Raw genomic sequence first — 24,072 nt, forward strand, 5'->3', positions numbered from 1 at the left:
GAGGAGCAGTTACATTCATTTGAGAGCATTTTAACTTTTTGACTGCCAGTGTATTTCAATTTATACGACCAAATACAAAATATAAATATATATCAGGCTATATTATATTTTAAAAATTTCTATGTTTTTGGGGTGTATTTTTTGTATTTAATATTGTCTTATCCAAAATGATATTTATATAATGTATTTAATATTGTCTTATCCAACAACTCGAAGCATATTTTCTATTTGTTAGACAACCTAAGTGTTTCAACCTAAGTTTGGCTGAATTTTGTCCTTCCTAGTTGGTTTCCTAATATTTCAGTTATATTACTTATATACTTGTATATGTAACCATTGGTTTGTTTCTGGTTTTTCTTTCTAACACTGAGAACATATAAATTTTAGATGGAAAACTATGCATGAGGATATCTTACTTAGAGAGGTGTTAGTTATAGAACTCTACCAGTATTGACAAGGTTCCAAAGAAAAGAGGGTGGCATGGACCAAAATAGCTGAAAATTTGACTGGCAACTCAGAGGTCTGTTCGGGAGAAATTTGAGAAGCTGGTGAAAGATTTTAGGAGAAAAGAAGCAATGGAGGAGAGAGCAAGTGGTATAGATGTTGAATATACAGAGGGATCAAGCTATGTGTGATATTTTGGAAAGACAATGGAGTCTTAAAGAAAACGAAATGGAAGAAAAAGCAACAGCCAATGACATAAAAAAGAAAGCAATGGAAAGGTACAGAAAACAAGGAGACAACACAGTGAAGAGAATGAAGATTTAGTGATACCAGAGAGAAAGCAGAGAAGAAACAGTGATGTTATAGAAGTATTAAAAGGAACCATAGAAATGAAACAGAAAGAACAGGAAGAAACAGCAGTTAAGAGAGAGAGAACTGACCCTAATAGAAAGACAAGTTCAACAGCAATAGGACGTTCAAAAAACATTTTTGGAGCAACAACAGCAATTCCAGCAACAACAGCAAGCTGTGACAATGGCCATGCTGAACACCTTGGCTGAAATCACCAAAAATTTTAAAAGATGAATTTTTTCCATCCATGCCAATAAATTGTAGTGTAAAAGAGGATATTTTCTAAATTAGGTCCCAGACTTCAGATGAGAGGGCGCACGCGATTCAACTCAGAAATTAAAAATAGCAACCAGTGAAACATACAAGACATGAGATGGGACTTTATGGAAGTGTAGAGCGTGGTGTAGCAATAATAGTGGATAAAGTACGGACAAAAAAAGAAAAAAGTGTGAGGGACAAGATGTATCCTATTATAGTAAGTAGACAAATCGTAATTCAGTTCTTTCGGGGTGGAATTTCATTGCACTTTAACAAGTTTGATCTGAAATTTTTAAAACTTGTATATTTTCATTTTTTAGATTGTTGACAGAGACAAGAGTTCAAACAAAATAAAAATTCGCTTAATTGGATACTCTACTAATTTTGACGAATTGAGAGATGCTAGTGAAGTGAGCAATCTAGCAAATTTGGTCGTCTAACGCAACACTTTGAGCCAAGTGTTGACTCCTTGCCAGACAGGGTTTCAGCTTTCTTTAGCAACTTAGGCAAGGAGGTTAAAGCATCAATATTCTCAAGCAAACAAGAATTACCCTATATACGAATAGAAGAATGAATTGATGCTGACATTCACCATGAGTGCTTAAAGATTATTGGAGTTGTAAAGGAATTCAGGGGGAAACATGTTCATGTAGTAAATAACAACAGTGACATTTGTCCAATTTTGGGAAACAAATGGTTTGAAAGAATCCTCAACGTTGATGGAGATTTTTGTTATGTTGTTCAGGGTACAGTGAGGTTTTGGTTAAATGAGAATAGACCAGTGAAGGAATTTTTTTATATTGGGGATCATCTGCTTGAGAATCATATTGAAAATGCCCTGCAACTTATATTTACCTTTGTTAGAGGAGATGGAGTAAAGGCTGAATACAAAACCAATCAGTGGAAATGAACATTCATCAATTGTGAAATTATGAATTTTATATAACGTAAAATTATATAATAGTTATGATAACTAGTTCTGCATTAACTCTTTTGCCTTTAGTAAGTGAGTATATACCAGTGCATTGAAAAGTTTCCCTAATAACAAAATTTCAAAAAGGTGGTTGGCAATGCATATAATTGGAAAAAAGGTCTTTTTTAACTATTGTGTGTTTAATTAACTGCATGTTTTTATCCATTTGCTACCGGATTTGATTAAATGTGCTGGGGAGCAACATGGCTTTGCTTTACATGAACTACAATTATCTGTACATGTTTTGATATTATGGGCCTTGTTTACAGTTGCTGCAGCTGACATTTCTTTTCTCTTGCTGACACCCAATATCTCCCAAATGCTCAATTCGATTTTGTTTCAGAACAAGTTGTTTTAAAGCATCTAGTCCTCTTTGATTAGTAGATCTAAAAAGGTCTTTAGTAGTCTTATCATTTAACTTTTCTAGCCCTTATTGTGTAAAGATGAAAATCTTGCCATACAATTGGATGAACTCAGGCACATGCCATGCAAGTGCATGCATGTAGGGAGTGACATGTTTTGTCTTAAGAACAAAACCAGAAATGATTTGCTTTCTAATGAATTTGTTCCTTGTTAACCTGTGGACCAGCTGAACTCAAAGTTTGTGTAATTTCCAGAAACTTACCCCACAACTCAGAGATCTTGCTTTGCTTGGGGTGATTTGGCAGTAGCTGAGAAGTGTCAACATTCATAAATAGTTTCAGCTTCTCTGGGCCTCTGTAAGGTCATGCCATTTCAATTCTATTTCGTCATCAGTTATGTCACTAGGGAGTCACATGAGATATGCATGCACAAATTGAGTATTCACTTTTGCACAGGTCGTTCAAAGTATTCAGCTGCAAGTTTTACACGATGGAGAATTACGACTCAGAAAAACCAACTGCTGAAGCACCCGAGGAAGACAAACTCCTTGTTGAGGTAGACATCGATGGACCCACCGAGATTGATTACCTTATCGGCGAAATCAAGTAGTTTTTTCCGACAGTTGAACCAGTCCTTACAAACAATGGTTGGCTTGATTATGGAAAAGTCATTGAAGACAAAACACCTCCTGTGAAACGAAAAAAATCTTGCCTGGCTACAGTGACACCTGAGCCTGAAGAAGTGGAAGACAACCAGAGCAGTGAGGAAGACACACAGGCACTTTGTGGACCATCAAAGGCCGACTTGGCAGGAAGCTCTAAAAATGCTCGACTTGAGCAAGATACAGTCCCTGAAACTGCAATGACTCATTGGTGTCAGAAATTGAGAATGGTTTCTCTCAAGAGGACAATATAGGTCCAGCTATCACAGAGAAACTCGCTGCCATAATCAATAAGTGCTGGTCTGAAAAATTGAGCAATCAAAAGCTGAATGAAAAACGGGATCAAAACCCCCGGCCAGACAACTGTGAGAGACTTGTGGCGCCACGAGTAAACCCAGAAATCTGGGCGAGAATAGACCACACAGCAAAGCAGTTGGACCATCACGCCGGCGCAAACCAATCTAATCTGGCAAAAGCAGGAGTTATTCTTGACAAATAAACCCTCAAACTCCTGTCACTTTACCAAAAAGACTCAAAGCCCGAGTACCGAGAGCTCATCACACTGAACACAGACGCCCTTGCTCTACTGGGACACACGTCGTGTGAAATGTCACAACAAAGGTGTTAAACACTAAAACTGCACCTTAACAAAGAATACATGACCCTTTGCGCCTTGCATGTACCAGTGACATCTCTCCTTTTGGAGACAGGGCCAACTAATTATCAAACATACAGGCCACAAATAAAGTTAGCAACACAGTCAGTGATGCGAGGAGACAACACAAAAATACACAACAATGGAGACCACAATCAGATTCCGACAAGAAGCCTTTTTTATCCAAGCGCCCCAGACAGCGCCAAAAACCACCTCCTGCAAGGAAACCAAACCAAGTGGAATCAAAAACGAAAAAAATCAGTAACAAACCCCATGTACAAAATTAATTTCCTCAGTACTTTACAGGTGAGCAACCTTGTGTTAAATATTACAAATATGAATCAACAAGAAAAATGTGCCGCTATTAAGAGATAATCACCGATCCTGATTTTGTCAATTCCCCGAATGAGTGCATTAGAATTCTCAAGCCAATTGACAAATTCATCAAGAAATTCCAAAGTGATGCTATTCCATGCTCTGATGTCTTCAATGCATTTTTAGATTTTGAATATAATATGCATGGCATGACCAACATAGATGCTCAAAAGAAGACGTACCTTGTGCAACTCATCAAACAATGTTTTCAATTTATGTACGGCGATGCACATGGCATAGCTTACCTACTCGACCCTCGCTACCTGGGAGACCTGATGACCGGCAAGCTACGAAAGGAGATTGAAGATTTCATATTTGCTTTTCCAATGCCAGATGGAACAACAGGTCAAGAAAGAAAGGAACAACTAGCTCGGGAGTATACCGGCTTTAGGATTGACGCACTCAAAGAGAGGGAAGAAAGCACATTTCGTTTCAAAATCATTGGAGAAACAAAATCATGTTTTGAGTGGTGGAAAGTCGATGGTACAGACTGGCCTTTGTTGCAATATCTTGCCATCCGTGTCTTTTCAATGGCGGCATTAGCTGCTGCTTGTGAACGTAATTTCTCCACTTTTGGTTTTGTTCATAGCAAATTGCGCAAAACCAACTTGAGTCAGCTTGAAGGTCCCTCAAGTTGGTTCTATGATGACAGTTATATTGACCAAGACAAATTCGTGGAAATCAATGAAGAACTGATGGATGTTGATGAGAATCAATGAACTCAGGAACAAAAACACACCTACTGATTAGTTTGTGTTTATCAGTAAACTTTTTTACGAGATGGGCAGCATCATTATGCGCTAAGTCTTTGATATACTGTTGTTTAATTGCTATGTAAACTGTTTGCATATCATTTGATAGCATATACAAATAAAATAAATTTACATGAAAATATATCATTTATACTTGAGTACTTGACGTCATATATTTTTGTTCTTAAGCGACATCATGAAAGTTTATTCAAAGATTGAAAAATCTTCTTATATTCTTAAAAATCTTCTTACATTAATATAAGAAATAAGAAGATTTTAATTTTTAAAAAATCTTCTTATATCCAGCCCTGGTTTCAGTGTGGGATGAGGTGCTAATTTCTTCAGCATTAACCAAATCTATTGTCTCATATTCTTGGTTGTTCTCATTGAAAACTTCAACTTTTGTAGCCACAAAATTGTGAAGACCCAGGAATGACAAAGAAGTTTCACATTCACCAACCATTTGCTTTTGGATTCTAGATTGTTGTCATTTGCTGTGCTTAAAGAGTGTTTTTGATTTTTATGGACCTCTTGATGACTCCTGTCTTATTTGTTGCCGTATTAATTTCTGTGTTAAAGCCTTGAATTTATTTTTGTATGGGTAAGCAATTCTTTGATTTTTGGCCAAAGCGTGTTTTAATTTCCCTTCTATTTTTGTCTTCTTGCACTTTATTTCATTAATATAATCTTCAAGCTTCCTTTTCTCTGCATTCAATTTAACATTTTCCTGTTTTATTCTTTCTTGTTCCAGCTCACTATAATAACTTTTGAAGTTTCAAGTGGAATATCTTCCAGTTGTCCATTTTGCTAACAGCCTTCTTACTGGACTTCCTCCTTTAGCAGCCGCCTTTGCCATAGCTTCTTTTAACCTCCATAATTTACTTTTAAGGTGGCTCCCTACAGTTTTGATTGTGTAATGCGCAATTGTGTTCGAAAGACCATTATTTTATCATCTTACAAAGTATAATCACGAAACTTGGCCACATAACTGCTATGATATTGCATATTACAAAATATATAAAATTTCGTAAAATATCCTTTCGTAAAAGGGCCAATTTGCAGATTCTGAGATAATTTTTTGAAATTTTCTTCGGTAAAACTTTCTAATTTTTTTCACACAGTAATCTTATCTATAATTCTTTCTAATGTTAGCATTTAAAAAAAATCGTACAAGCACTTTTTTTTAAATCCTCAAAAAATCCTGTTTTTTAATTTAAAAAAATTCGGCTCGTACGATTTTCTTGAAACTTGCACATTTTACGCATTTCAAGATTACAGAAAACTGTGTAAAGTTTGAAAAGAATTTACCGAACGAAAAACAAGAAAAATACAATTTATTTCTATGTTTATGACGTCACAAAAATCAGGATTTCAATTTCCTCGCGCGACCAGTCGACATCTCCGCGCGTGTTTATCAAAAGTTCACAATGACAAATTTTTAAAAAACCCGCCCTGCGTGCAACATCAGCCACACATGTTGCGTGTACTATTTCGCGCGCGACAAAATTACCGCGATACAACCATAGAACTGTAGGGAGCCACCTTAAATTGATCAATTATTCTGTTATTTATAATCACACCACTGAGGTCACATACTTGCTTGATTAACTCCTTTAAGACAGACATATTAGACATTATGCCTGATTGGGTAGTGCTTTCATTGTCACCTTGTGATTTTTTTATTTACTTGTATGCCTCATTAACTATGTTCAATAAATTACAATTATGTTTAATAAATTACAACAATGTTCAATAAATTACAATAAATTACAATAAATTACAATGATGCTCATTAAATTACATTGATGTTCAATAAATTAAAATCATGTGCAATAGATTACAATCATGTGCAATAATATTCAATATTCAACAATTGTTTGAATTAAATTGTTATTAGGTGCTGTGTAATTTAAATGTGATTGGTTCATTTGTAGTCACATGACTTTAAATAAACATAACATAATAGTAAAGTAATAGTATAATATTAAGGCACAAAATGTACACTACCTCGGGAAATAGTGAGTTTTGTTTTCCCTTGAGTCTCAATATTTCCCTCAACGAACATTCAGACTCTTGGAAAAACAAAACTCATTATTTCCTTGAGGTAGTATACATAAAGTGTATAATGTTCCACATGTTAAAATTTTAAAAATTAGATATTCAACTTATTTATTGACTAGCGACTTCTGTGACTTTCAATCTGTTTAATTGCAGACTATTTTACTTGTCAAAAGGACAGTGGAGTCATGTCACTTAATAAATAGTATCCTTTAAAAGCCTATGTAAAAGCTAGCCACAACAGTGAATAGGAATTTTTTAACCTTAATAACATTGGACAAAACATAGAAACTTCCACTTTTGAGGGTTGTCCTCAGGCACAGCAGATTCATCCATCCTTAAATAACCTTTATTCCTAAGGTTTGAGTAAATATAAGAAACATCCAAGGAATGTAATACAAACCTTTTAGTTACCAAATTTACATTTCTCAAAGGTAAATTTGCATTGCAAGTTAAATTACATTGTGTAACAACGTCTTTTATAACAAGAGACCATACTACTGTAATTAAAGATGATGTAAAGTCCATTCTGAGCATATATTCTCCACATAACAATGTTTGTTACATTGGTTATATAATCTTTACATGACGTATGAGTCGTTATAATTTTCTTATTTACTTCTCGCTCAACGGCTGTGATCTGTGATGAATATGCTTATCTTATATTATATTTTGAAGAAAATATTGTTATATTATGAAGAAAATATAAAGCGAAGCTTGTAAATAAACCGGCCGTTATTTATAACATTATATTTCTTGTAATTGTAGGACAAGCGAGAAGGTAGCGTCTGTAGCGACGACAAATAGCCTCGCCATTTTGGGCCTCATTCAACAAATAAATTCTTGGAGCATTGCTTTCAGCATAATATTGCTTTTTAACCTATTGATTTTAACCTGCGCTCTGTGGACTGGTGATCCATGCTGGGAACTTACGACACCCCACCACCCACCTTCTACAACTGCTAACTCCCAACTACATCTAGTTTCTCGCCTTCTGCGAACACTGTCACTACATCTCCTTTTTGAACCTTCCTTAACTTTCCTCGGTTTGTGCACTTGTGAAACTCTCTAAGTCCTGTTAAATATTCGCCCTTCCATCTTTTCCAAGAGTGCTGCAACTTTAATTTTGCATATCTAAATCTCTCCCCACAGCTAATCGCTTCTAGGACTACCTCATTCTGTGAGATCAAATGGATTGCTTTACCATACATCAAGTGTGAAGGAGTTAACACTTCTCCTTCCAGCTCTTCAAATACATCTGTTAATGGTCTCGCATTCAATGTGGCTTCGACTTCAATTAAGACTGTGTTCAGCTCATCAAGGTTCAACTTTGCATTCCTTAACACCTTTCTCTAAGACACCTTTTCACACTGCACACCATTCGTTCACAAAGAAGCCTCCCCACTAAGGTGCTCTCTCTAAGTTGAGACTGGCTCTGCTGAGCATATCTGCGATGACTTGCTTCTTGCCAGGAATGTATTCAACTTTCAAGTCATATTCTTTCACTTTCAGCATCATGGTCTGCAGCCGCAGGGGTGCTGACAGCAAAGGCTTGCAGAAAATGGTCTCTAAAGGCTTGTGATCAGTCTGTACTACAGTTTCCCTTCCTAGGATGTATTCTCTAAATTTTTCTGTGCTAAACACAATTGCCAACATTTCTTTCTCAATAGATGACCAGTTTAGTTCGGCTGTACGAAGCTTTCGGGATGCATAAGCTATGGGTTTGTCTTCTTGTAGAAAAACAGTGCCGACTGCATTCTTGCTAGCGTCACACTGTTATCTTGACATACCTCTTGGCATCATAATAGGACAGTATAGGTGCTTCGCACCATAGGTCTTTGATGCGTTGAAAAGTATTTTCCTGTGGTTTGTCCCAATGGAAAACTGTATCCTTCTTTGTTAGGTGCCATAGTAGCTCTTCTACCTCAGCCAAGTTTGGTAAAAACTTGGCTAGGTATTGTACTGATCCCAGAAAACGGCAGACATCTATGGAATTCTGGGGCTGTCTTATGTTATTAAAACTCCTTAGTAGTGCTTGGTATATCAAATTGCACTGACATGATGTCGCTACAAATGGAATAAATGCGAAGGGCAGCAACCGAAACAAAGTTTTGACGATTTACGAAGTGGTCCTCCAATAATTTTTTATTCCCAAATCAGTGCTCGAAACACATCTTGAAAAGGGTGTCACAATTTCTGAAATTGCATTAACGCTTGACGTTTCGGAAAGTACCATTTATCAACGGATGCGAATGTATGATCTCAGGAAACTAAATTTTACCCTTATTTCTGACGAAGACCTGGTAAAGTGTATCCTATCACAAAGGGGCATCAAGGTGCAGAGAATGAGACTCAGAGACAGTTTGCAATGGGTTGACGATGAAGGAATCCAACGTCGTAGGCTAGGTCTGTTGACAAAGAAGAGTATATGCTGTGAGAGGACCAAACCACCTTTGGCATATGGACACAAACCACAAATTGGTAAGGTGGCTTTTTATCATTGTTGGTGGAATCGATGGCTATAGCCATCTTCATGTGATGTTAAAATGCACTGATAATAACAAAGCAGATACTTTGTTACACTGGTTCATTACGGCAGTAAACCAATATGGTCTACCAAGCAGAGTTCGGTCCGATAAAGGAGGTGAGAATGTTGCAATAGTCGTTTCTCAGGATAGCCATGACTATGCATGAAAACGAGGCTTTGATAAGTACATGATAAAAATCATAAAATATAAATTTCAAAATGGCGGATGCGAGAGAGGATGATTGTAGTACTCCTCCGTCAAAACAAACAAGGATTATTACAGTTACATGAGGCGTTATCTATTGCTGTGTCCCACTCTGTAAAAGCTACAGTGGAAAGGTAGTTGAGGGAAGAAAGGTTACTCTTCACAGAATTCCCTTAGACGAACAGTATAAGCCGGACCGCTGGATATAACAAATCCGCACTGTTCGAAGTGATTTTACTGTGAAAGCCGGAACACGAGTGTGCAGCTTGCATTTTGTCGGTAGGAGAGGGCCTAAACCATGTTGTCCAATTCCTACATTATTTCCCTCGAAGCCAGCACCTGAACCTTGCGAGAAACGTTCGTTGCAAAAGCAAAATATAAACGCAACTGTGGCCCTAAAGCCAGGAGCACGAAAACGACTAAATTTTGATTCAGGTATACAATGCAACGAAGAAATTGAATTAAACTCCTTTGACTTTGAGCATTGTTTCCATGATTATTTACTAAAAGAGGCACTTAAGCCTGAATTGAAAATATTGTGAGACACAATATATCGAGAGACACAGGTTGGTAGTGTAGTTGCCTCTTGCCTGTACGGTGAAACCTAAATATATGAAGTGTGTAGGTTTGATAGTATTAAAATGGCTGAATTATAACTTATTTTGTAAACTAAAAATTTTTAATGTTAACCACATCTATATAGCATGTTTTTCTTTTAATGTGAGAATCAAACCGGCAACTTTCAAGAAAGGAGGTTGAACAAACAAGGACAAACCTTGAGTCACCACTTGTCACATAGCATATCCTTATGAAAAGAACACTAAAGGATCCTGCGAGAATTCTAATAGAAATCAGCCAAAATCTAATAGGAGTAAATTTCACTAGGAATTCCTATGGGATCCTATAGAGATTGGATCAGTAATACACACTTTTTCACATAGATATTGAGAGTATTTGTTCTCCTATTATAATAATGCAGCAATACATGTTAGCCCCAGTGATGGAGTAGTGAGGCATTTGATCTCCATCCTCATGCCCAGTAATTAATTAAGGTGGTAGACACTATTTGAACTTGGTGTATATAATACAGCACAATGCAGTACACAACATACAAGTTAAAAAATAAATAAGTTAGACATTTGTTGGTTCTCAAAACTTTTTAAGTAATGTTGGCATGATTTGTGAAAAATAGAAATGTGTTAATTTTATTTAATGTAGTTTATATGTTGAGATTCCTTATAAGGATTTTGAACGTCTGGCAACTTAGCAAAGGAACAACACAATGAGACATTCTTGTGGCATATAATTTGGGCAGGAAGTGCTCGAAAAAAGGTCTAGAGGCTCTAAATAACCTAAGTTTTTCCTAGAGGAACAGGAGGACCTCTAAGTTGCAGAGGGTGTGAGCCAACTCTGTGCGTGTTACTCAGTGAGTTGAGATCTGATGATCTAGGGACCACCATTAGTTATACTGAGACAGTAAGGGCACTCAAAACCTGACAGAGCATGCAAAAACTATAGGTTTTTCTAGAGGAGCAGGTGGACCTCTAGATAACCGGGGAACAGGCGGACCCCTGTTCAGGTCAGTCAGCTCGACTCAAATATTGTCTGACTGACCCATTGAGTCTCTAGGTCAGGTCATCAGGTCGCGTTTTCAACCAAAATGACCTGTGCAAATGCCACTTCACATGGTGAGGTGTTGTCCAGAAGGACAGCACTTCCTGCTATTAATGGCGGTCTGCCATTTCCCCCACGGGAAGTAGGCCGAATTATAGTCCTGTCTTTCGACAGCCGAGAGGGTCCACTCGAAAATGTCTTTAAGACACAATCTTGTAAAGGTGGCCGGTAATTGTGTGTATGTGCGTCCTTGAACAAACAGATTCGAAGATATCGTGCAGTTGCCGTGGTAGCATGACAGAACAAAACATACGGCCCAAATACACACCCAAATACACGCAAATAGGGGACTGGTATTATACAGACTATACAGCAAGGAAGCATAATGCTTGAGTTTAAAAGATAGTGTTGAATTTAACAAGTTTATTAATAATTAAACTGTGGTACAAAAGATAAAACTACTTCGCTCAGCTCTAATCCCAAAAGACGAACCTACACGACAACTCACGCAATATATGGCTATACACCATAACAGTCATTTAAGTTCAAACTTATCTATAATGTTTATAAAACTAAATCAACTCAACATCATCCCCCTCTTTAACGAAAGTTTAGGTCTCAATATGAACTAAAAGAATTAATTTTAAAGTTTTTATCGTGCATAGTCTTGCATCCAAACGGGAACTCTCTTGTTTCGCACTGGTCTGCTGCTGTCATTCTCATCACCAACATCAGACAATCTTCTCCTATCTCCCGGAACATTTGTATCTCCATCCTGAATTAGCGAGGACTGCGACTCCAATGCAACTGGGGTTGAGGGTGGACTTCCACGAATCACTGGTGGTGATAGTATGGGAGGTTTAGGTACTCTTGGTCTAATAGTTCTGTTGTCGGGCAATTGAATGTTCTCATCATCTGAAGACTCGTCCTGATATTTCGATTGATATGCTTTGCCAGTGCGATTCAGAGATTGTTTAACACACTGTCCTGTTGTCTTCGTTGCATTTGGATTGTGTTTTTCTTGATCAGGGTCAATTACCAAGCATGGTTTCAACCGATTAAAGTGAACTACAGCTCGCTTCCTGCTCCTTCCATCTCTCTTGATTCGATAAACTTTGTCTGACATCACCTTAACCACAGTATACGGACCTTGCCAGGTCTGGACAGTTCTTTTATGACTCCCTTTCAGACTGCTGGTTGGTACAACCATACTCTATCACTGACCTTATATGGCATTCCGTTGGCTCTGCTGTCGTAGTAGTCTTTGTAACGTTTAACAGTCTTGTCAAACTGATTACGAGCTATTTTGTAAGCTTGTTGTAATTTTTCTTTTGTCTCCTGGACGTATCTTGGGATGTCTGTTGTAACCAGCTCTGGCATTGTGTCTTCAGAGACAAGTAAATCTACCGCAATCCGAGCCTCTCTTCCAAATAGCATTCTATGTGGCGTTATGCCCGTCGTGGAATGAACGGCTGTGCGATAGGCGAGTAGCACGTGCGGAAGCCACTCATCCCATTCGTTTTGTTTCTCACCAATTACCTTTGATAACATATCCTTTAGCGTTCGATTACATCTTTCGACCAAGCCATCACTTTGAGGATGATACGGCGTTGTTAGCGTTTTGTTCACCCCCAGCATATGGCACATGTTTTGGAAGACTTTACTTTCAAACTCCCTTCCTTGATCTGTATGAAGATTTTGCATGACTCCAAAACGGGAAACCCACTCATCAACTAACTTCCTGGCTACCATTACAGCTTCATGATCTGGGATTGCGTACGCCTCAGGCCACTTAGTGAAGTAGTCAGTCACAACTAAAATAAATCGATTTCCTCTTCGGCTTTTTGGCATTGGTCCTACCACGTCCATAGCAACTCGTTGCATGGGATAGTCTGGCAAGGTTGTTTCCATGGGTGCTTGTAGGCGTTTAGTTGGTGGATTTCGCTGACCACATTTCTCGCATTGTTTGCAATAATCTTCCACATCTTGCTGCCATCCAGGCCAGTAAAAGCGACTTGTTACCCTCTGCGACGTTTTCTGTACTCCAAAATGTCCAGCTGTAGGATTGTCATGAAGCATTCTCAAGACAACGGGTACTAATTTTCGTGGCAAACTCACCTGTTGGAATTTAATAGTTCCATCTTCGTTCTCATACTCACGAAACAATAGGTCATTCTCAAGTTTCAAACAATTAACTGGCTCCAAAGATTCCCTAACCTCAGATCAAGATGGGTTATTTCTCGTCGATCAGGTCTGCTCCCTTTCTTTACCCAGGTTGTTGCTTGGTGTATTACTGGATCTTCTTGTTGATGAAGCTGTAGCTCAGATCTGTCCCAAGGGGATGTCAACTCATCTTTCTGTTGACCCTCATTAACGTTGGAAATCTGCAGGGCATCACTTTCAAGATCGGTTGCGGATTTTGAATCGTAGTTCTCCTGGTGGATTCGCGATAACTCATCCGCGTTTCCATGAAATCGTCCTGGTCGGTGTTCAATACTGAAGTTAAACTCGGCTAATCGTTCAATCCAGCGTGCGACTTGCCCCTCGGGTTCTTTGAAACTATGCAGCCATCTCAACGCATTATGATCTGTCCGCGCTTTGAAGATTTTCCCGAGAAGATAGGGTTCAAAATGTTCAACCCCCAATACTAACCCCAAAAGTTCCTTCCTTGTAGTACTGTAGTTGCGTTGCGCTTTAGTGAAACTTTTAGCTGCATAAGCAATAACTCGTTCTGATCCATCTTGAATCAGGGACAGAACGGCACCCATGCCCATGTTGCTTGCATCAGTGTCCACGATAAATGGTAGATCAAAATTTGGAAATGCCAGAATTGGAGCAGAAATGAGGCAACACTTAAGCGTTTCAAACGCATTCTGACATTGCTTCGACCACTTGAAGACGGACTCCTTTCTGTTCAAGCTTGTACAAAGGTGCTGGTATCTCAGCGAACTTCGAAATAAATTGGCGGTAGTAGCCAACACACCCGAGGAAGGATTGAAGATCTGAAACATTGACAGGTGGAGGATACTGCTGCATAACTCTAACCTTTTCTGGATTGGTTGAAATCCCATCTTGACTCACTATGTGTCCTAAAATGACAGTCTTTTCCTCAAGCAATTTCCATTTTTTTTGCATTCAGCTTGAATCCGGCATCAAGACGTTGAAGTACTGCCTCCAAACGATGGTTATGCTCCTGTAGATCTTTTGCGAAGATCACAATGTTGTAGAGGTATACCAAACAGTCTGTCCAGTTTAGGCCATTCAAGATGGAATTCATTGCTCGTTGAAACATAGCCGGTGCATTTGTCAGTCCAAATAGCATTCGCTTAAACTGAAAATGTCCCTCTGGCGTGGAGAAAGCTGTTTTCTCGCGATCTTCCTCTTTAATGCCTATCTGCCAATACCCGCGAACCAAATCCAAATGACTGAAGAATACTGCACCCAGACATAGCTTCCAAAACGTCATCGCATCTGGGGAGGGGATACACATCTTTCTTAGTTATGCTGTTAAGCTTCCTGTAATCGATGCAAAATCATAACAACCCATCTTTCTTTCTCACCATGACCACTGGGGAAGACCAGGGAGAGTCGGATGGTTCAATGACGTCAGATGCAAGCATTGCTTCGATTTCTTTCCTAACTTCTGCCCTCTGATTGTGTGGTAGTCTCCGGGGGGAACTTCGATAGGTGCCGATTAGTGTGTATTTATCGCGTGTTCTACCCCTTGGTTCTCTCCTAAATGGCATTTCCTCGTGGATATCACTCTCTTGTGACGCTCAAGTACCTCGAAATCTTCCTTCTTCTCCCTTTGTGAAATGTTCGGATTATTGATTTCAAAAAGTTGTGATATGTCCCCCAAATTTTCTACGGTTGTTTGGCCCTTGTGAATCTCTCCACAAAACATCGTCTCATTCGGATAGTCTCCTGGCAATGTTGTCTGGCACACATGATAACATGTCTGTGTTTCTACAGCTCCTTCTTCTACGAGAGGATAAATTTGACCAACTGTACTTCCTTGGTATATTCGTTGTGGTTTAGAATGCAGGTTAAACATTTGAACAGGCATAGTTCCATTCTTAACTGCTGCTGCGACCTTGATTATGCCCACAGTATAGCGTTCCTGAAATCTGGTTCCAAAACCCAGGTCGTTTTATTAATGGTGATACCCTTCTCTACCTTGCAGTCCACGTTGACTATTGATCGTGGGGGAATGGTAGTTGATGCTGCGACCCTAACTTGACATGCTGTTGGTGTAGGCTTGTATAAAACTGGAATGTTTTGCCCCTTCATTCTTAAAGAGTTTTTGTCAAGATCCACGACACATTGATTTGCTCGCAAAAAGTCTGCGCCAAGTAAAAATTCCTGTGCCAAGTTGTTACAAACGTACACCATATGTTCGCTACGATATCTCCAATCTTAATTGGTAACTCCACTATTTCACAGATGTCAAGTGGACGGTTATTTTCTCCGAAGATTGGTTGGTGTGTTCTCCGCAAATCATAATTCTTTGTACGGATTCGGTCAAATAAATCGCGGTGCAATATTGTAACTGCAGCGCCAGTGTCAACAAGTGCATTTATGGTTTTCCCATCGATATTGCAATGTAAGAATATAGCATTTCCTGTTTCCAATTAGAAACCCATTTAGCGTGATTTGAACTGTCGCGGGTGGAATCACATTTGAGGTAACCCCGCCCTGAAGGCGTTTCCCTGGTAATAGTTTCGACAGTTATTGTTATTATGGTGGCATTCGGGTTGATAGTGACCCATTTCACCACAGTTGAAACACTGGACATCTCTGTTATTTCTCAGGTTGCGTGTATTTGCTGGCTTCGCTTCTAATAACTTTCGCATTAATTGCTCTTGTTGCCGGAAGTCCTTTTTAACTGCTGCCACCAGTGTTGAATTTAACAAGTTTATTAATAATTAAACTGTAGTACAAAAGATAAAACTACTTCGCTCAGCTCTAATCCCAAAAGACGAGCCAACACGACAACTCTTAAGTTCAAACTTATCTATAACGTTTATAAAACTAAATCAACAATAGATATTAAAACAAAATTTTCAATGTTTGGTACTTGCAGTTAGTTTGTATGGGACGGAAGCTAAGACGTCCTTTGGAGTTCTAATGTATCTCTCGTAATAGTCTGAAGACCAACATCCTAGCGTTTTGATGAGCCAAGAGGGTAGGCCGGCTGAGCCCGCAGCTGTCGCAGCTCCGATCCTGAAACTATGAGAGGCGTAGAGTTTTTCGGCCTAGTCCCCTAGAGGAGATAACGTAGGTGTGATGTTAGGGTTACACGTGTAAGTGAGACACCACAGAATGGGACTACAGAATCAGAGGATATGCAAAGAGAAAAAGAACACGAAAATGAAAAGGTATGTAATCCCAGCTTAACGTATTATTCAAGTGCATATATAAAGAACAATTGATTATTTCATATTGTACATATGATAGCATGTGTGTCAGTTTTGTGCATTGTCATTGATAACTAATAAACTAATGATGTTCTATTGTTTTTTACTTTGGAACTTCATATCTACACTAGATGAGAATAAGGTGAGAAAGTCAGCTATTCGCCGTCTGCGAAGTACTTGAAGCACTTTTAATAATAGAAAATGACCTTGATGAAGATGATCAAGATGCAGAAATATTAGATGTATTTTATGTACCCAATGTTGACACATTGAGCTCTGGTACAAATCCTTCTCAAAGTCAGAACCCTTCCCACTCTCAGTCAGATGACCTACATCCCACACTAGAATCTGTGCCAGATTGGTGCACATGTCGTAAATGTAGACCAATGCAACAGGAGATCGAAAACAGATGCTGCAAACAAAAAAATGCACAACCCTAACTTCACGTTTTGCAAAATTATGCCCTTATCCAGATGTGCTAGAGCTTTGTATTCACAATAGAAGTGACATCCGTAATGATAGAGAAGAAAACAGCACGAGAGCATTTCGCAAAGCTGGTTACAGACAATTTATATTAGCATGCCATGGCTATCTAGGCAAAGGAAACAGACGAGTTTGTCCATTTTGTGTGGTTTTAAAAATTAGAGAGATATAGCAATCTGTATTAATAGAAACTTGGTTTTTTGTGCACACTTCTGTTTTTATAGTACATATATAATTGTAGCAATGACCGAATTATGGGTATTTGTTTTGACTGTGAATGTAAATATAGCACAAACATTTGGGTAATAAAAGGGCTTCACACTAGCCATTAGTTTTGTTGTTTGGTTTCATTCTGATATAAACTGTTTACAGTTATATAAATGAAGTTATCGTTGCGTGCCTTCATCTGCTCAGTATAGATGGTACAAACATGGCTACGTTTGTTTGTCGCCGCCTACCTTCATAAGGATATGGAATTAACCATCTTTATGGACATTAATCCTAATCCGGGCCCTCAAAATTGTCTTAAAACTCTTTATTTGAACGCTAGAAGCTTAAAGGCTTTTGTACAATCTGACATAGACACGTCTATAAAAGTTTGCAAGATCTCTTTATTACAAGAATTGGTAAATACAGGTCTGTACGATTTGGTTTGTATATGTGAAACTTGGCTTAATGATACAGTTTTAAGCAGTGAATTACTACCTGGTTGTTCGATTTTTCGACGAGATAGGCTTTGCAAGACCGGTGGGGGTGTTCTTGTAGCTGTTAAATCGGATTTACAAGCTATTTGTCGCAGCGATCTTGAGAGAGAAAATATCGAAATGGTCGCTGTCAAAGTGTTCACATGCGGCAAGTCAGTAATTTTATACACGTTTTATCGACCCCCTGACTCAAGCAACAATGAATCATTACAACTAAATTCCTCCTTGACGAGTACTTCCGAATCTAGCTGTGTGTTACTGATCGGTGATTTTAACATTCCTGGTCTAGATTGGGCAGATTTGTCTTCTCCTATAAATGTAGGAGGTAGTTCTGCTGGGGATTTAATGTGTGACTTGGTGGGAGATAATTTCTTATTTCAGTTTCTTAAAGGGCCAACTCATATTGCTGGAAACAAATTAGATCTTGTACTATGCAATTGTCCGGAAATGATAGAAAATGTTTGTACATATAGCCCAGAACGAAGTGAATTCCCTTCTTACCATTATATTATTGAATTCTCGATTCGAGTAAAGTTTCAACGAGCTGATCCTGTGCATCGTAAAGTCTATAACTTTAAACAAGGGAACTTTGATGAATGGCGGAGCTCATTGGAGCATGTCCCTTTTGATATTGCTGTATCTGAAAAAATTAATGAGTACTGGCTTAGATGGAATGATTATTTCTAACGGCTGTTGATAAGTATATTCCCACAAAGACAGTTAAAGATACTAATTCACCTCCATGGATTGATGCCGAAGTACGTCATTGCTTACGAATGAAATATTCTGCATTGCGAAAGTATCAAATTAAGAAAACCGAATCTCGTAAGTTAAAATTGTGTGCTCTAAGTCAGAGAGTGAAGTATATAATCAGAGTAAAGCATCGGGACTATTTAAATAGAATTGAGTCTGCATTTAAAGATAATCCCAAGTTGTTTTGGAGCTATCACAAGGCAATTTTGCTGTCTCGTGGGAGACCTGCTGTACTTACTCACAATGGAGTCACTGCTAATACCTCGGCTGAGAAAGCTGAACTTATATTTTTCCTCTGTATTTACATCACAATTCTCTTCAAACGGAAATACAACTTTGTTAGATATTCATAATGACCTCCCACGTTTGTCTGAAATAGTTTTTACAGTAGATGAAGTTAGGGCAAGTTTAAATGATTTCTACTGTTAACTTAGGAACTCTGGTACCTTCTGGGATTTCTTGTAACTCTGGTGCCGTGTAGAGTGGGTCGGTACAAACATCATGAAAGAAAATGTTTATTTCATCAGCATCGATGAAAGATGTAACTGGTATTTTGTTATCAGTTTTTCCTGTAATTTTATTTATATTTGACCACCAGTCTTTTGTTCCTGATTTGTATTTTTTATTTTCATTCCGTACGGCATAGAATTGATTTCTTCGAATAAGTTTATTATTTTGGGTTTGTAACCGAATATTAGCCTCACTGTCTCTGGCTTTAATTGCTTTCTTCATTTGTTTTGATACATGTTTTACTAGAGGAGATATAAATGGCGGGTCTTTAGTGGATGTGCGAACTTTAATCGTTGGAAAAGTTTTCTCAAATTTAGGCTCGATAATTTTGTAAAACTTTTCGACCATCTTGTCCAATGAATGTTCCTTATTTATATCATTCCAGTCAACATCTTCTAGTTCTTTCCGCATAATTAGTTTTCTATGCTGCCTTACATCTCTAATATATGAGTCTTTTCTTTTTGCTTTCACAACATCTTGAGGGTATGTTATAATCATTTTGTGGTCCGATCTTACTAAGCTTTTTACAACTTTTACTTTTTTCCAATAATGTGGAATGTTTGTGATAAAAAGATCTAGAATGTTATCTCCTCTAGTAGGTTTTTAGTGCAAAGTTTCTGTGAAACTTTGCAGTATTGTGGTGAGTGGCGAAAATTCACAACAGACAGTCAGTCAGTCATAGTGTAAACTCCGGGGGGCGGAGTGTTTTTTGTTTGTCGTTTTTGATCCTATGTGGGTGGGTATCAGGAAGTTTGTTTGATCAAGTATATAGTTTTCTGATTTGTATATTCTTTTCCAATTTAAACAAAATATGAAAGAATTACTGTGGTTATTGTAAATTTTATAACATTCATTACGATGATATGTGTGTTGTTCCCCCCAGTACACACAATTTCATCTTGAACAGCGCATTAATGCGCATAAGGCCGCGATTAATATTCAGAAGCGCAAAATACAATAAGGAGCGATGGAGCGACGAAGTGTTGTTTTGAAATATTTTAAGCGAAAAGCGAGCAAATGTTCGAGAATTTGTAAACTCATTAAACGCAGAACCAAGAAAGAATACGTCCACATCCACTATCGTATTTTAACTGCACATATAATATACACGACTTATTTTGATAATGTACTTCACGAATCTAACATGTGTTGATAGCAATTGATACTGCTGTATAATCGACTATGGAGGTTAAAAATTTTTTAACCATAACAGTGCTTAATAATAACTATTTGTTATAGAGAAACAATGGAGCGAGACAGTTCTGTTTAAAATGTACAAATCTGAAGCAAATGGCGATATTACTAGCAAGTGCCGATCAGTATTATCAGGTTAAATGGTATAAACGGCTAATATATATATATATTTGTTTATACAGGGTGTATCAAAAAAAAGGTAATCCAACTTTGGTGCGCTATTGTACGTGAATTACTCATTCTATTAACGAATTTTTTTCACATTCCGAAAGGTTAGGCTTTTAACCATCGAATGACATGTTTTTGATAACAAATGGTGAAAAAATGAGCAAATAGGAGGCTGCTAAAAAATGTTAGTCAAAATCGCATATTTTCACCTGACTAACACTTTTTATCAGCCTCCTATTTGCTCATTTTTTCACCATTTGGTATTAAAAACATGTCATCCGATAGTTAAAAGCCTGATCTTTCCGAATGTGAAAAAAATTCGTTCATAGACTGAGTAGTTCACGTACAATAGCGTGTTGAAGTTGGATTACCTTTTTTTTTATACACCCTGTATAGTCGGTTAAGTGATATTTTCGGGTCTATTAGACTTATGGCTAGCTTTAAAACAGGGAATCGGGGAATCCGGGAATTTCTTTGATAAAAAAACATTTTTCTTGCGAATAATTACATATTGTTTATATCAATAGATTCGTCATGATGAGAGCTATCGAATGGTATATACATCAAATTCACTTAGCAAAACTGTGCTACTTTATCTACATGAACAACCTTAACTCGCAAAAAGTTCTTAGAAACGGCTTTTTAACCCTTGATTTTCTCTATCTGGCGGTATAAAAATCTTTCTTCTAGCACTAATACTCGCGGAGTTACTAGTTGTTAAAGCCAAACGAAAAAGTAAACAAACCATCACGTGAGTGTTCTTATTTGGAGACTGTCGAACGAACCTTCGAAAAAATACTGGACGTTTGGGCAAACTAACCTCGCTAAGTATGAAAGCTCGTAAAAAGTTCTTAGAAACGGGTTTTTAGCCCTCGATTTTCTCTATCAGGCGGTATAAAAATCTTTCTTCTAGCACTAATACTCGCGGAGTTACTAGTTGTTAAAGCCAAACGAAAAAGTAAACAAACCATCGCGTGAGTGTTCTTATTTGGAGACTGTCGAACGAATCTTCGAAAAAATACTGGACATTTGGGCAAACTAACCTCGCTAAGTATGAAAGCTCGTAAAAAGTTCTTAGAAACGGGTTTTTAGCCCTCGATTTTCTCTATCAGGCGGTATAAAAATCTTTCTGGTAGCACTAATACTCGCGGAGTTACTAGTTATTAATTGCATGTTAATCATAATTGTACGTCAGTCCTGTGAGAATTCAATACTATTTTAATATTATTAATTTATTGCTCCTAATTATGATGTTTATCATACATTTAATGTTGTTCACTTGTATTTATGAGGTTTGCTATATCTTTAATTTAGTTGCATTAAACTTTAGCGTAAATTCACAATGTGGCCTGTCTGAATCGACTCGCGTCGCGCTTGCGGCGTAATAGAGGCCTGGTACGAATAGATCAAACTCCTCTTTCCTGGTCCTGCTGTGGTCGTTGTCTTTAATATAGAAAAATGTCGGGGAGTTTTCGAGTCCCAAAGCTATTTAAACGTCTTAAACAAGATCATGGTTTGCCATCCTTCGACTGGACATTAGTCCAGGACCAAACAGAACTTGCGAGTGGTGCATTTGGTACTGTTTATTTGGCAAATTATGGTCGTGGAGATGAAGCTCGAAAAATCGTGATCAAAAAGTTGAAAAGTGAATCGCTCGAAGCGAAACGTCGGTTTGTCAAAGAAGCTGAAATGGTCAATGATGCAAAGCACCCGAATATATCAAAGTTTTTTGGTTTTTCGGACAGTCCACATGCCATTGTGATGGAGTATGAAGGTTTTTGTTTTAGCCCATTTGGTGTTGACAAACTAGTCAGCAACCTCGAAGATTTTTACCACTATGTGGATTGCGAATATAATTTTGAAGCATTCGCTGATGTTTTGCACACAGTGACCGGCCTCGAGTACCTACACAGACGTAACATTGCCCACCGCGATTTAAAGCCTCGGAACATTTTGGTATCCAATCAACACTATTGTAACAATGATCTCACTGGTCTTGAGGAAGATTATGCGAAGTGCCCGATTGTCTGCAAAGTTGCCGATTTTGGTCTAAGCAGATCATTAGACGCACAAACTCAATCTGTACTGCAGTCAAGGACGCAAGATGTTTGTCGTGGCACACCTATCTACATGGCCCTGGAAATCCAAACTGGTAGACTGACGAAAGCAACCCAGATTGATTTGCAGTTGGGGGATATGTGGTCGTTGGGTATCTTAGCATATGCCACGATAAACCCGAATCTTAGCAGTCCTTACCGCAAGGAGGCAGAGAATTTCAGAGCTGTTTTAGATGGCAATATGATGAGGCAGTTCATGGAGCAGAAGTGTCTTCCTGAGCACGACAGAAAGTATGAGGTGTTACAAGTTACGGAATGGTCGCAAATAGAGGAAGTGTTTGACGCATGTGCAAAGTTTGAGCCAGGATCGAGACCAACAGCAATGGAAATTTGCAATGTGGTGAATTTAAAGGAACCTGAAGCATCCCTGACCATCAAACCTCTTAAAAATAGCCAAAACACTGCTGTCGAAACGGCTGATTTTAATTTCGCTACCGGACTTGTTAGCGCAAGTGTCTACATCTGCTACACGTTCAGGTCAATCGATGCTGCCAAAAAACGATGGAACTAACGCGTGCGCGTTTTTAGCCATCGCAATTAGTGATGCAGTTCAACAGGATCACCTGTCGAACAAGGAAGATAATCCTTCGTGGGAGCACTTAGTATCGCTAGCAGAAGAGGCCATCACAAGCCTTCCACCGAAAATCAACGAGCATCGAGACCCATCTAAATTTTATGATTCTGCTGAAGCCAAATCCATTTTGGAAGAGAATGGACTGCTGAGCGCGAACTATGAGCTGTCAGAAGAGTGCTTGTCAACCAACGGGGTTTTCTCACAGGTTGGAAGAAAAGAACTATTAGATGGTTTAAGAAAGAAGTGCCAAGCCCAAGATGAAATGCAATCCCAAATAGGCATCTACACGTGTGGCAGTTATATCTTTTTGGTGGGTATATAAAACAGCGGATACCTTCTAATTGACACCCATCCCATCGGATCGGATCTAGGAGGTGACGATAATGGAATTCTCGTGGCCACCAAAGATGCGACTACGCGGTCGTCAATGCTGCTAGTCAAATGGATTTTTAAGCGTTTAAAAGCGAGTGGGATAACTGGGGACGAAGCTCAAAGTCTCGCATGGATGACACGGAAATTAGAAAGAGGTATCAACTGCTATTTGCAAACATCCAAACTGGTGGTAAATGCCACACCGAGTGATATTCAAACCATACCTGGCAAGCAGAGTAAAACTCTACTTGGCCCGGCTGGGATTCGAACCCACGACCTTCCTTGGTCGGTAATATAGTTTTCTTGTTTGAACTATACTTCTTGGAAAAAAGGGCCACAAAAATGTTAAATATTAAGACAAGTTTGAAATACTAAAATATTTTGAGGAAAAATTGGGAACAATCATTGCTATACTTGTCCACTATAACAATCCAGAAGCCGTTGCAAGCTAATTTTTTAAATGAGTAGTTGAATATTGTTTCTATATTTTTTCAGTTAAAGTCCATACCCAATTTCGCATTGTATTTTAGACTGCATGAATATG

The 24,072-nt window shown here is 38.3% G+C and overlaps 1 protein-coding gene across 1 annotated transcript; it reads left to right on the forward strand.

Moving 5' to 3' along the window:
* Window positions 1-21,923: 21,923 nt before the first annotated feature.
* LOC114527368 (cell division control protein 2 homolog) lies at window positions 21,924-23,093 on the forward strand. Its single transcript, XM_028549002.1, has one exon. It carries the CDS (start codon window positions 21,924-21,926, stop codon window positions 23,091-23,093), a length of 1,170 nt encoding a protein of 389 aa, XP_028404803.1.
* Window positions 23,094-24,072: the final 979 nt, after the last annotated feature.

The sequence above is a fragment of the Dendronephthya gigantea genome, unplaced genomic scaffold (assembly GCF_004324835.1).
Source record: "Dendronephthya gigantea isolate DGI-Jeju-01 unplaced genomic scaffold, DenGig_1.0 000044F, whole genome shotgun sequence".
Classification (NCBI taxonomy): domain Eukaryota; kingdom Metazoa; phylum Cnidaria; class Anthozoa; order Malacalcyonacea; family Nephtheidae; genus Dendronephthya; species Dendronephthya gigantea.

What these genes read in the sequence shown, in the direction of transcription:
- LOC114527368 (XM_028549002.1), top strand. Translation starts at nt 21,924, where the DNA reads ATGTCGGGGAGTTTTCGAGTCCCAAAGCTATTTAAACGTCTTAAACAA.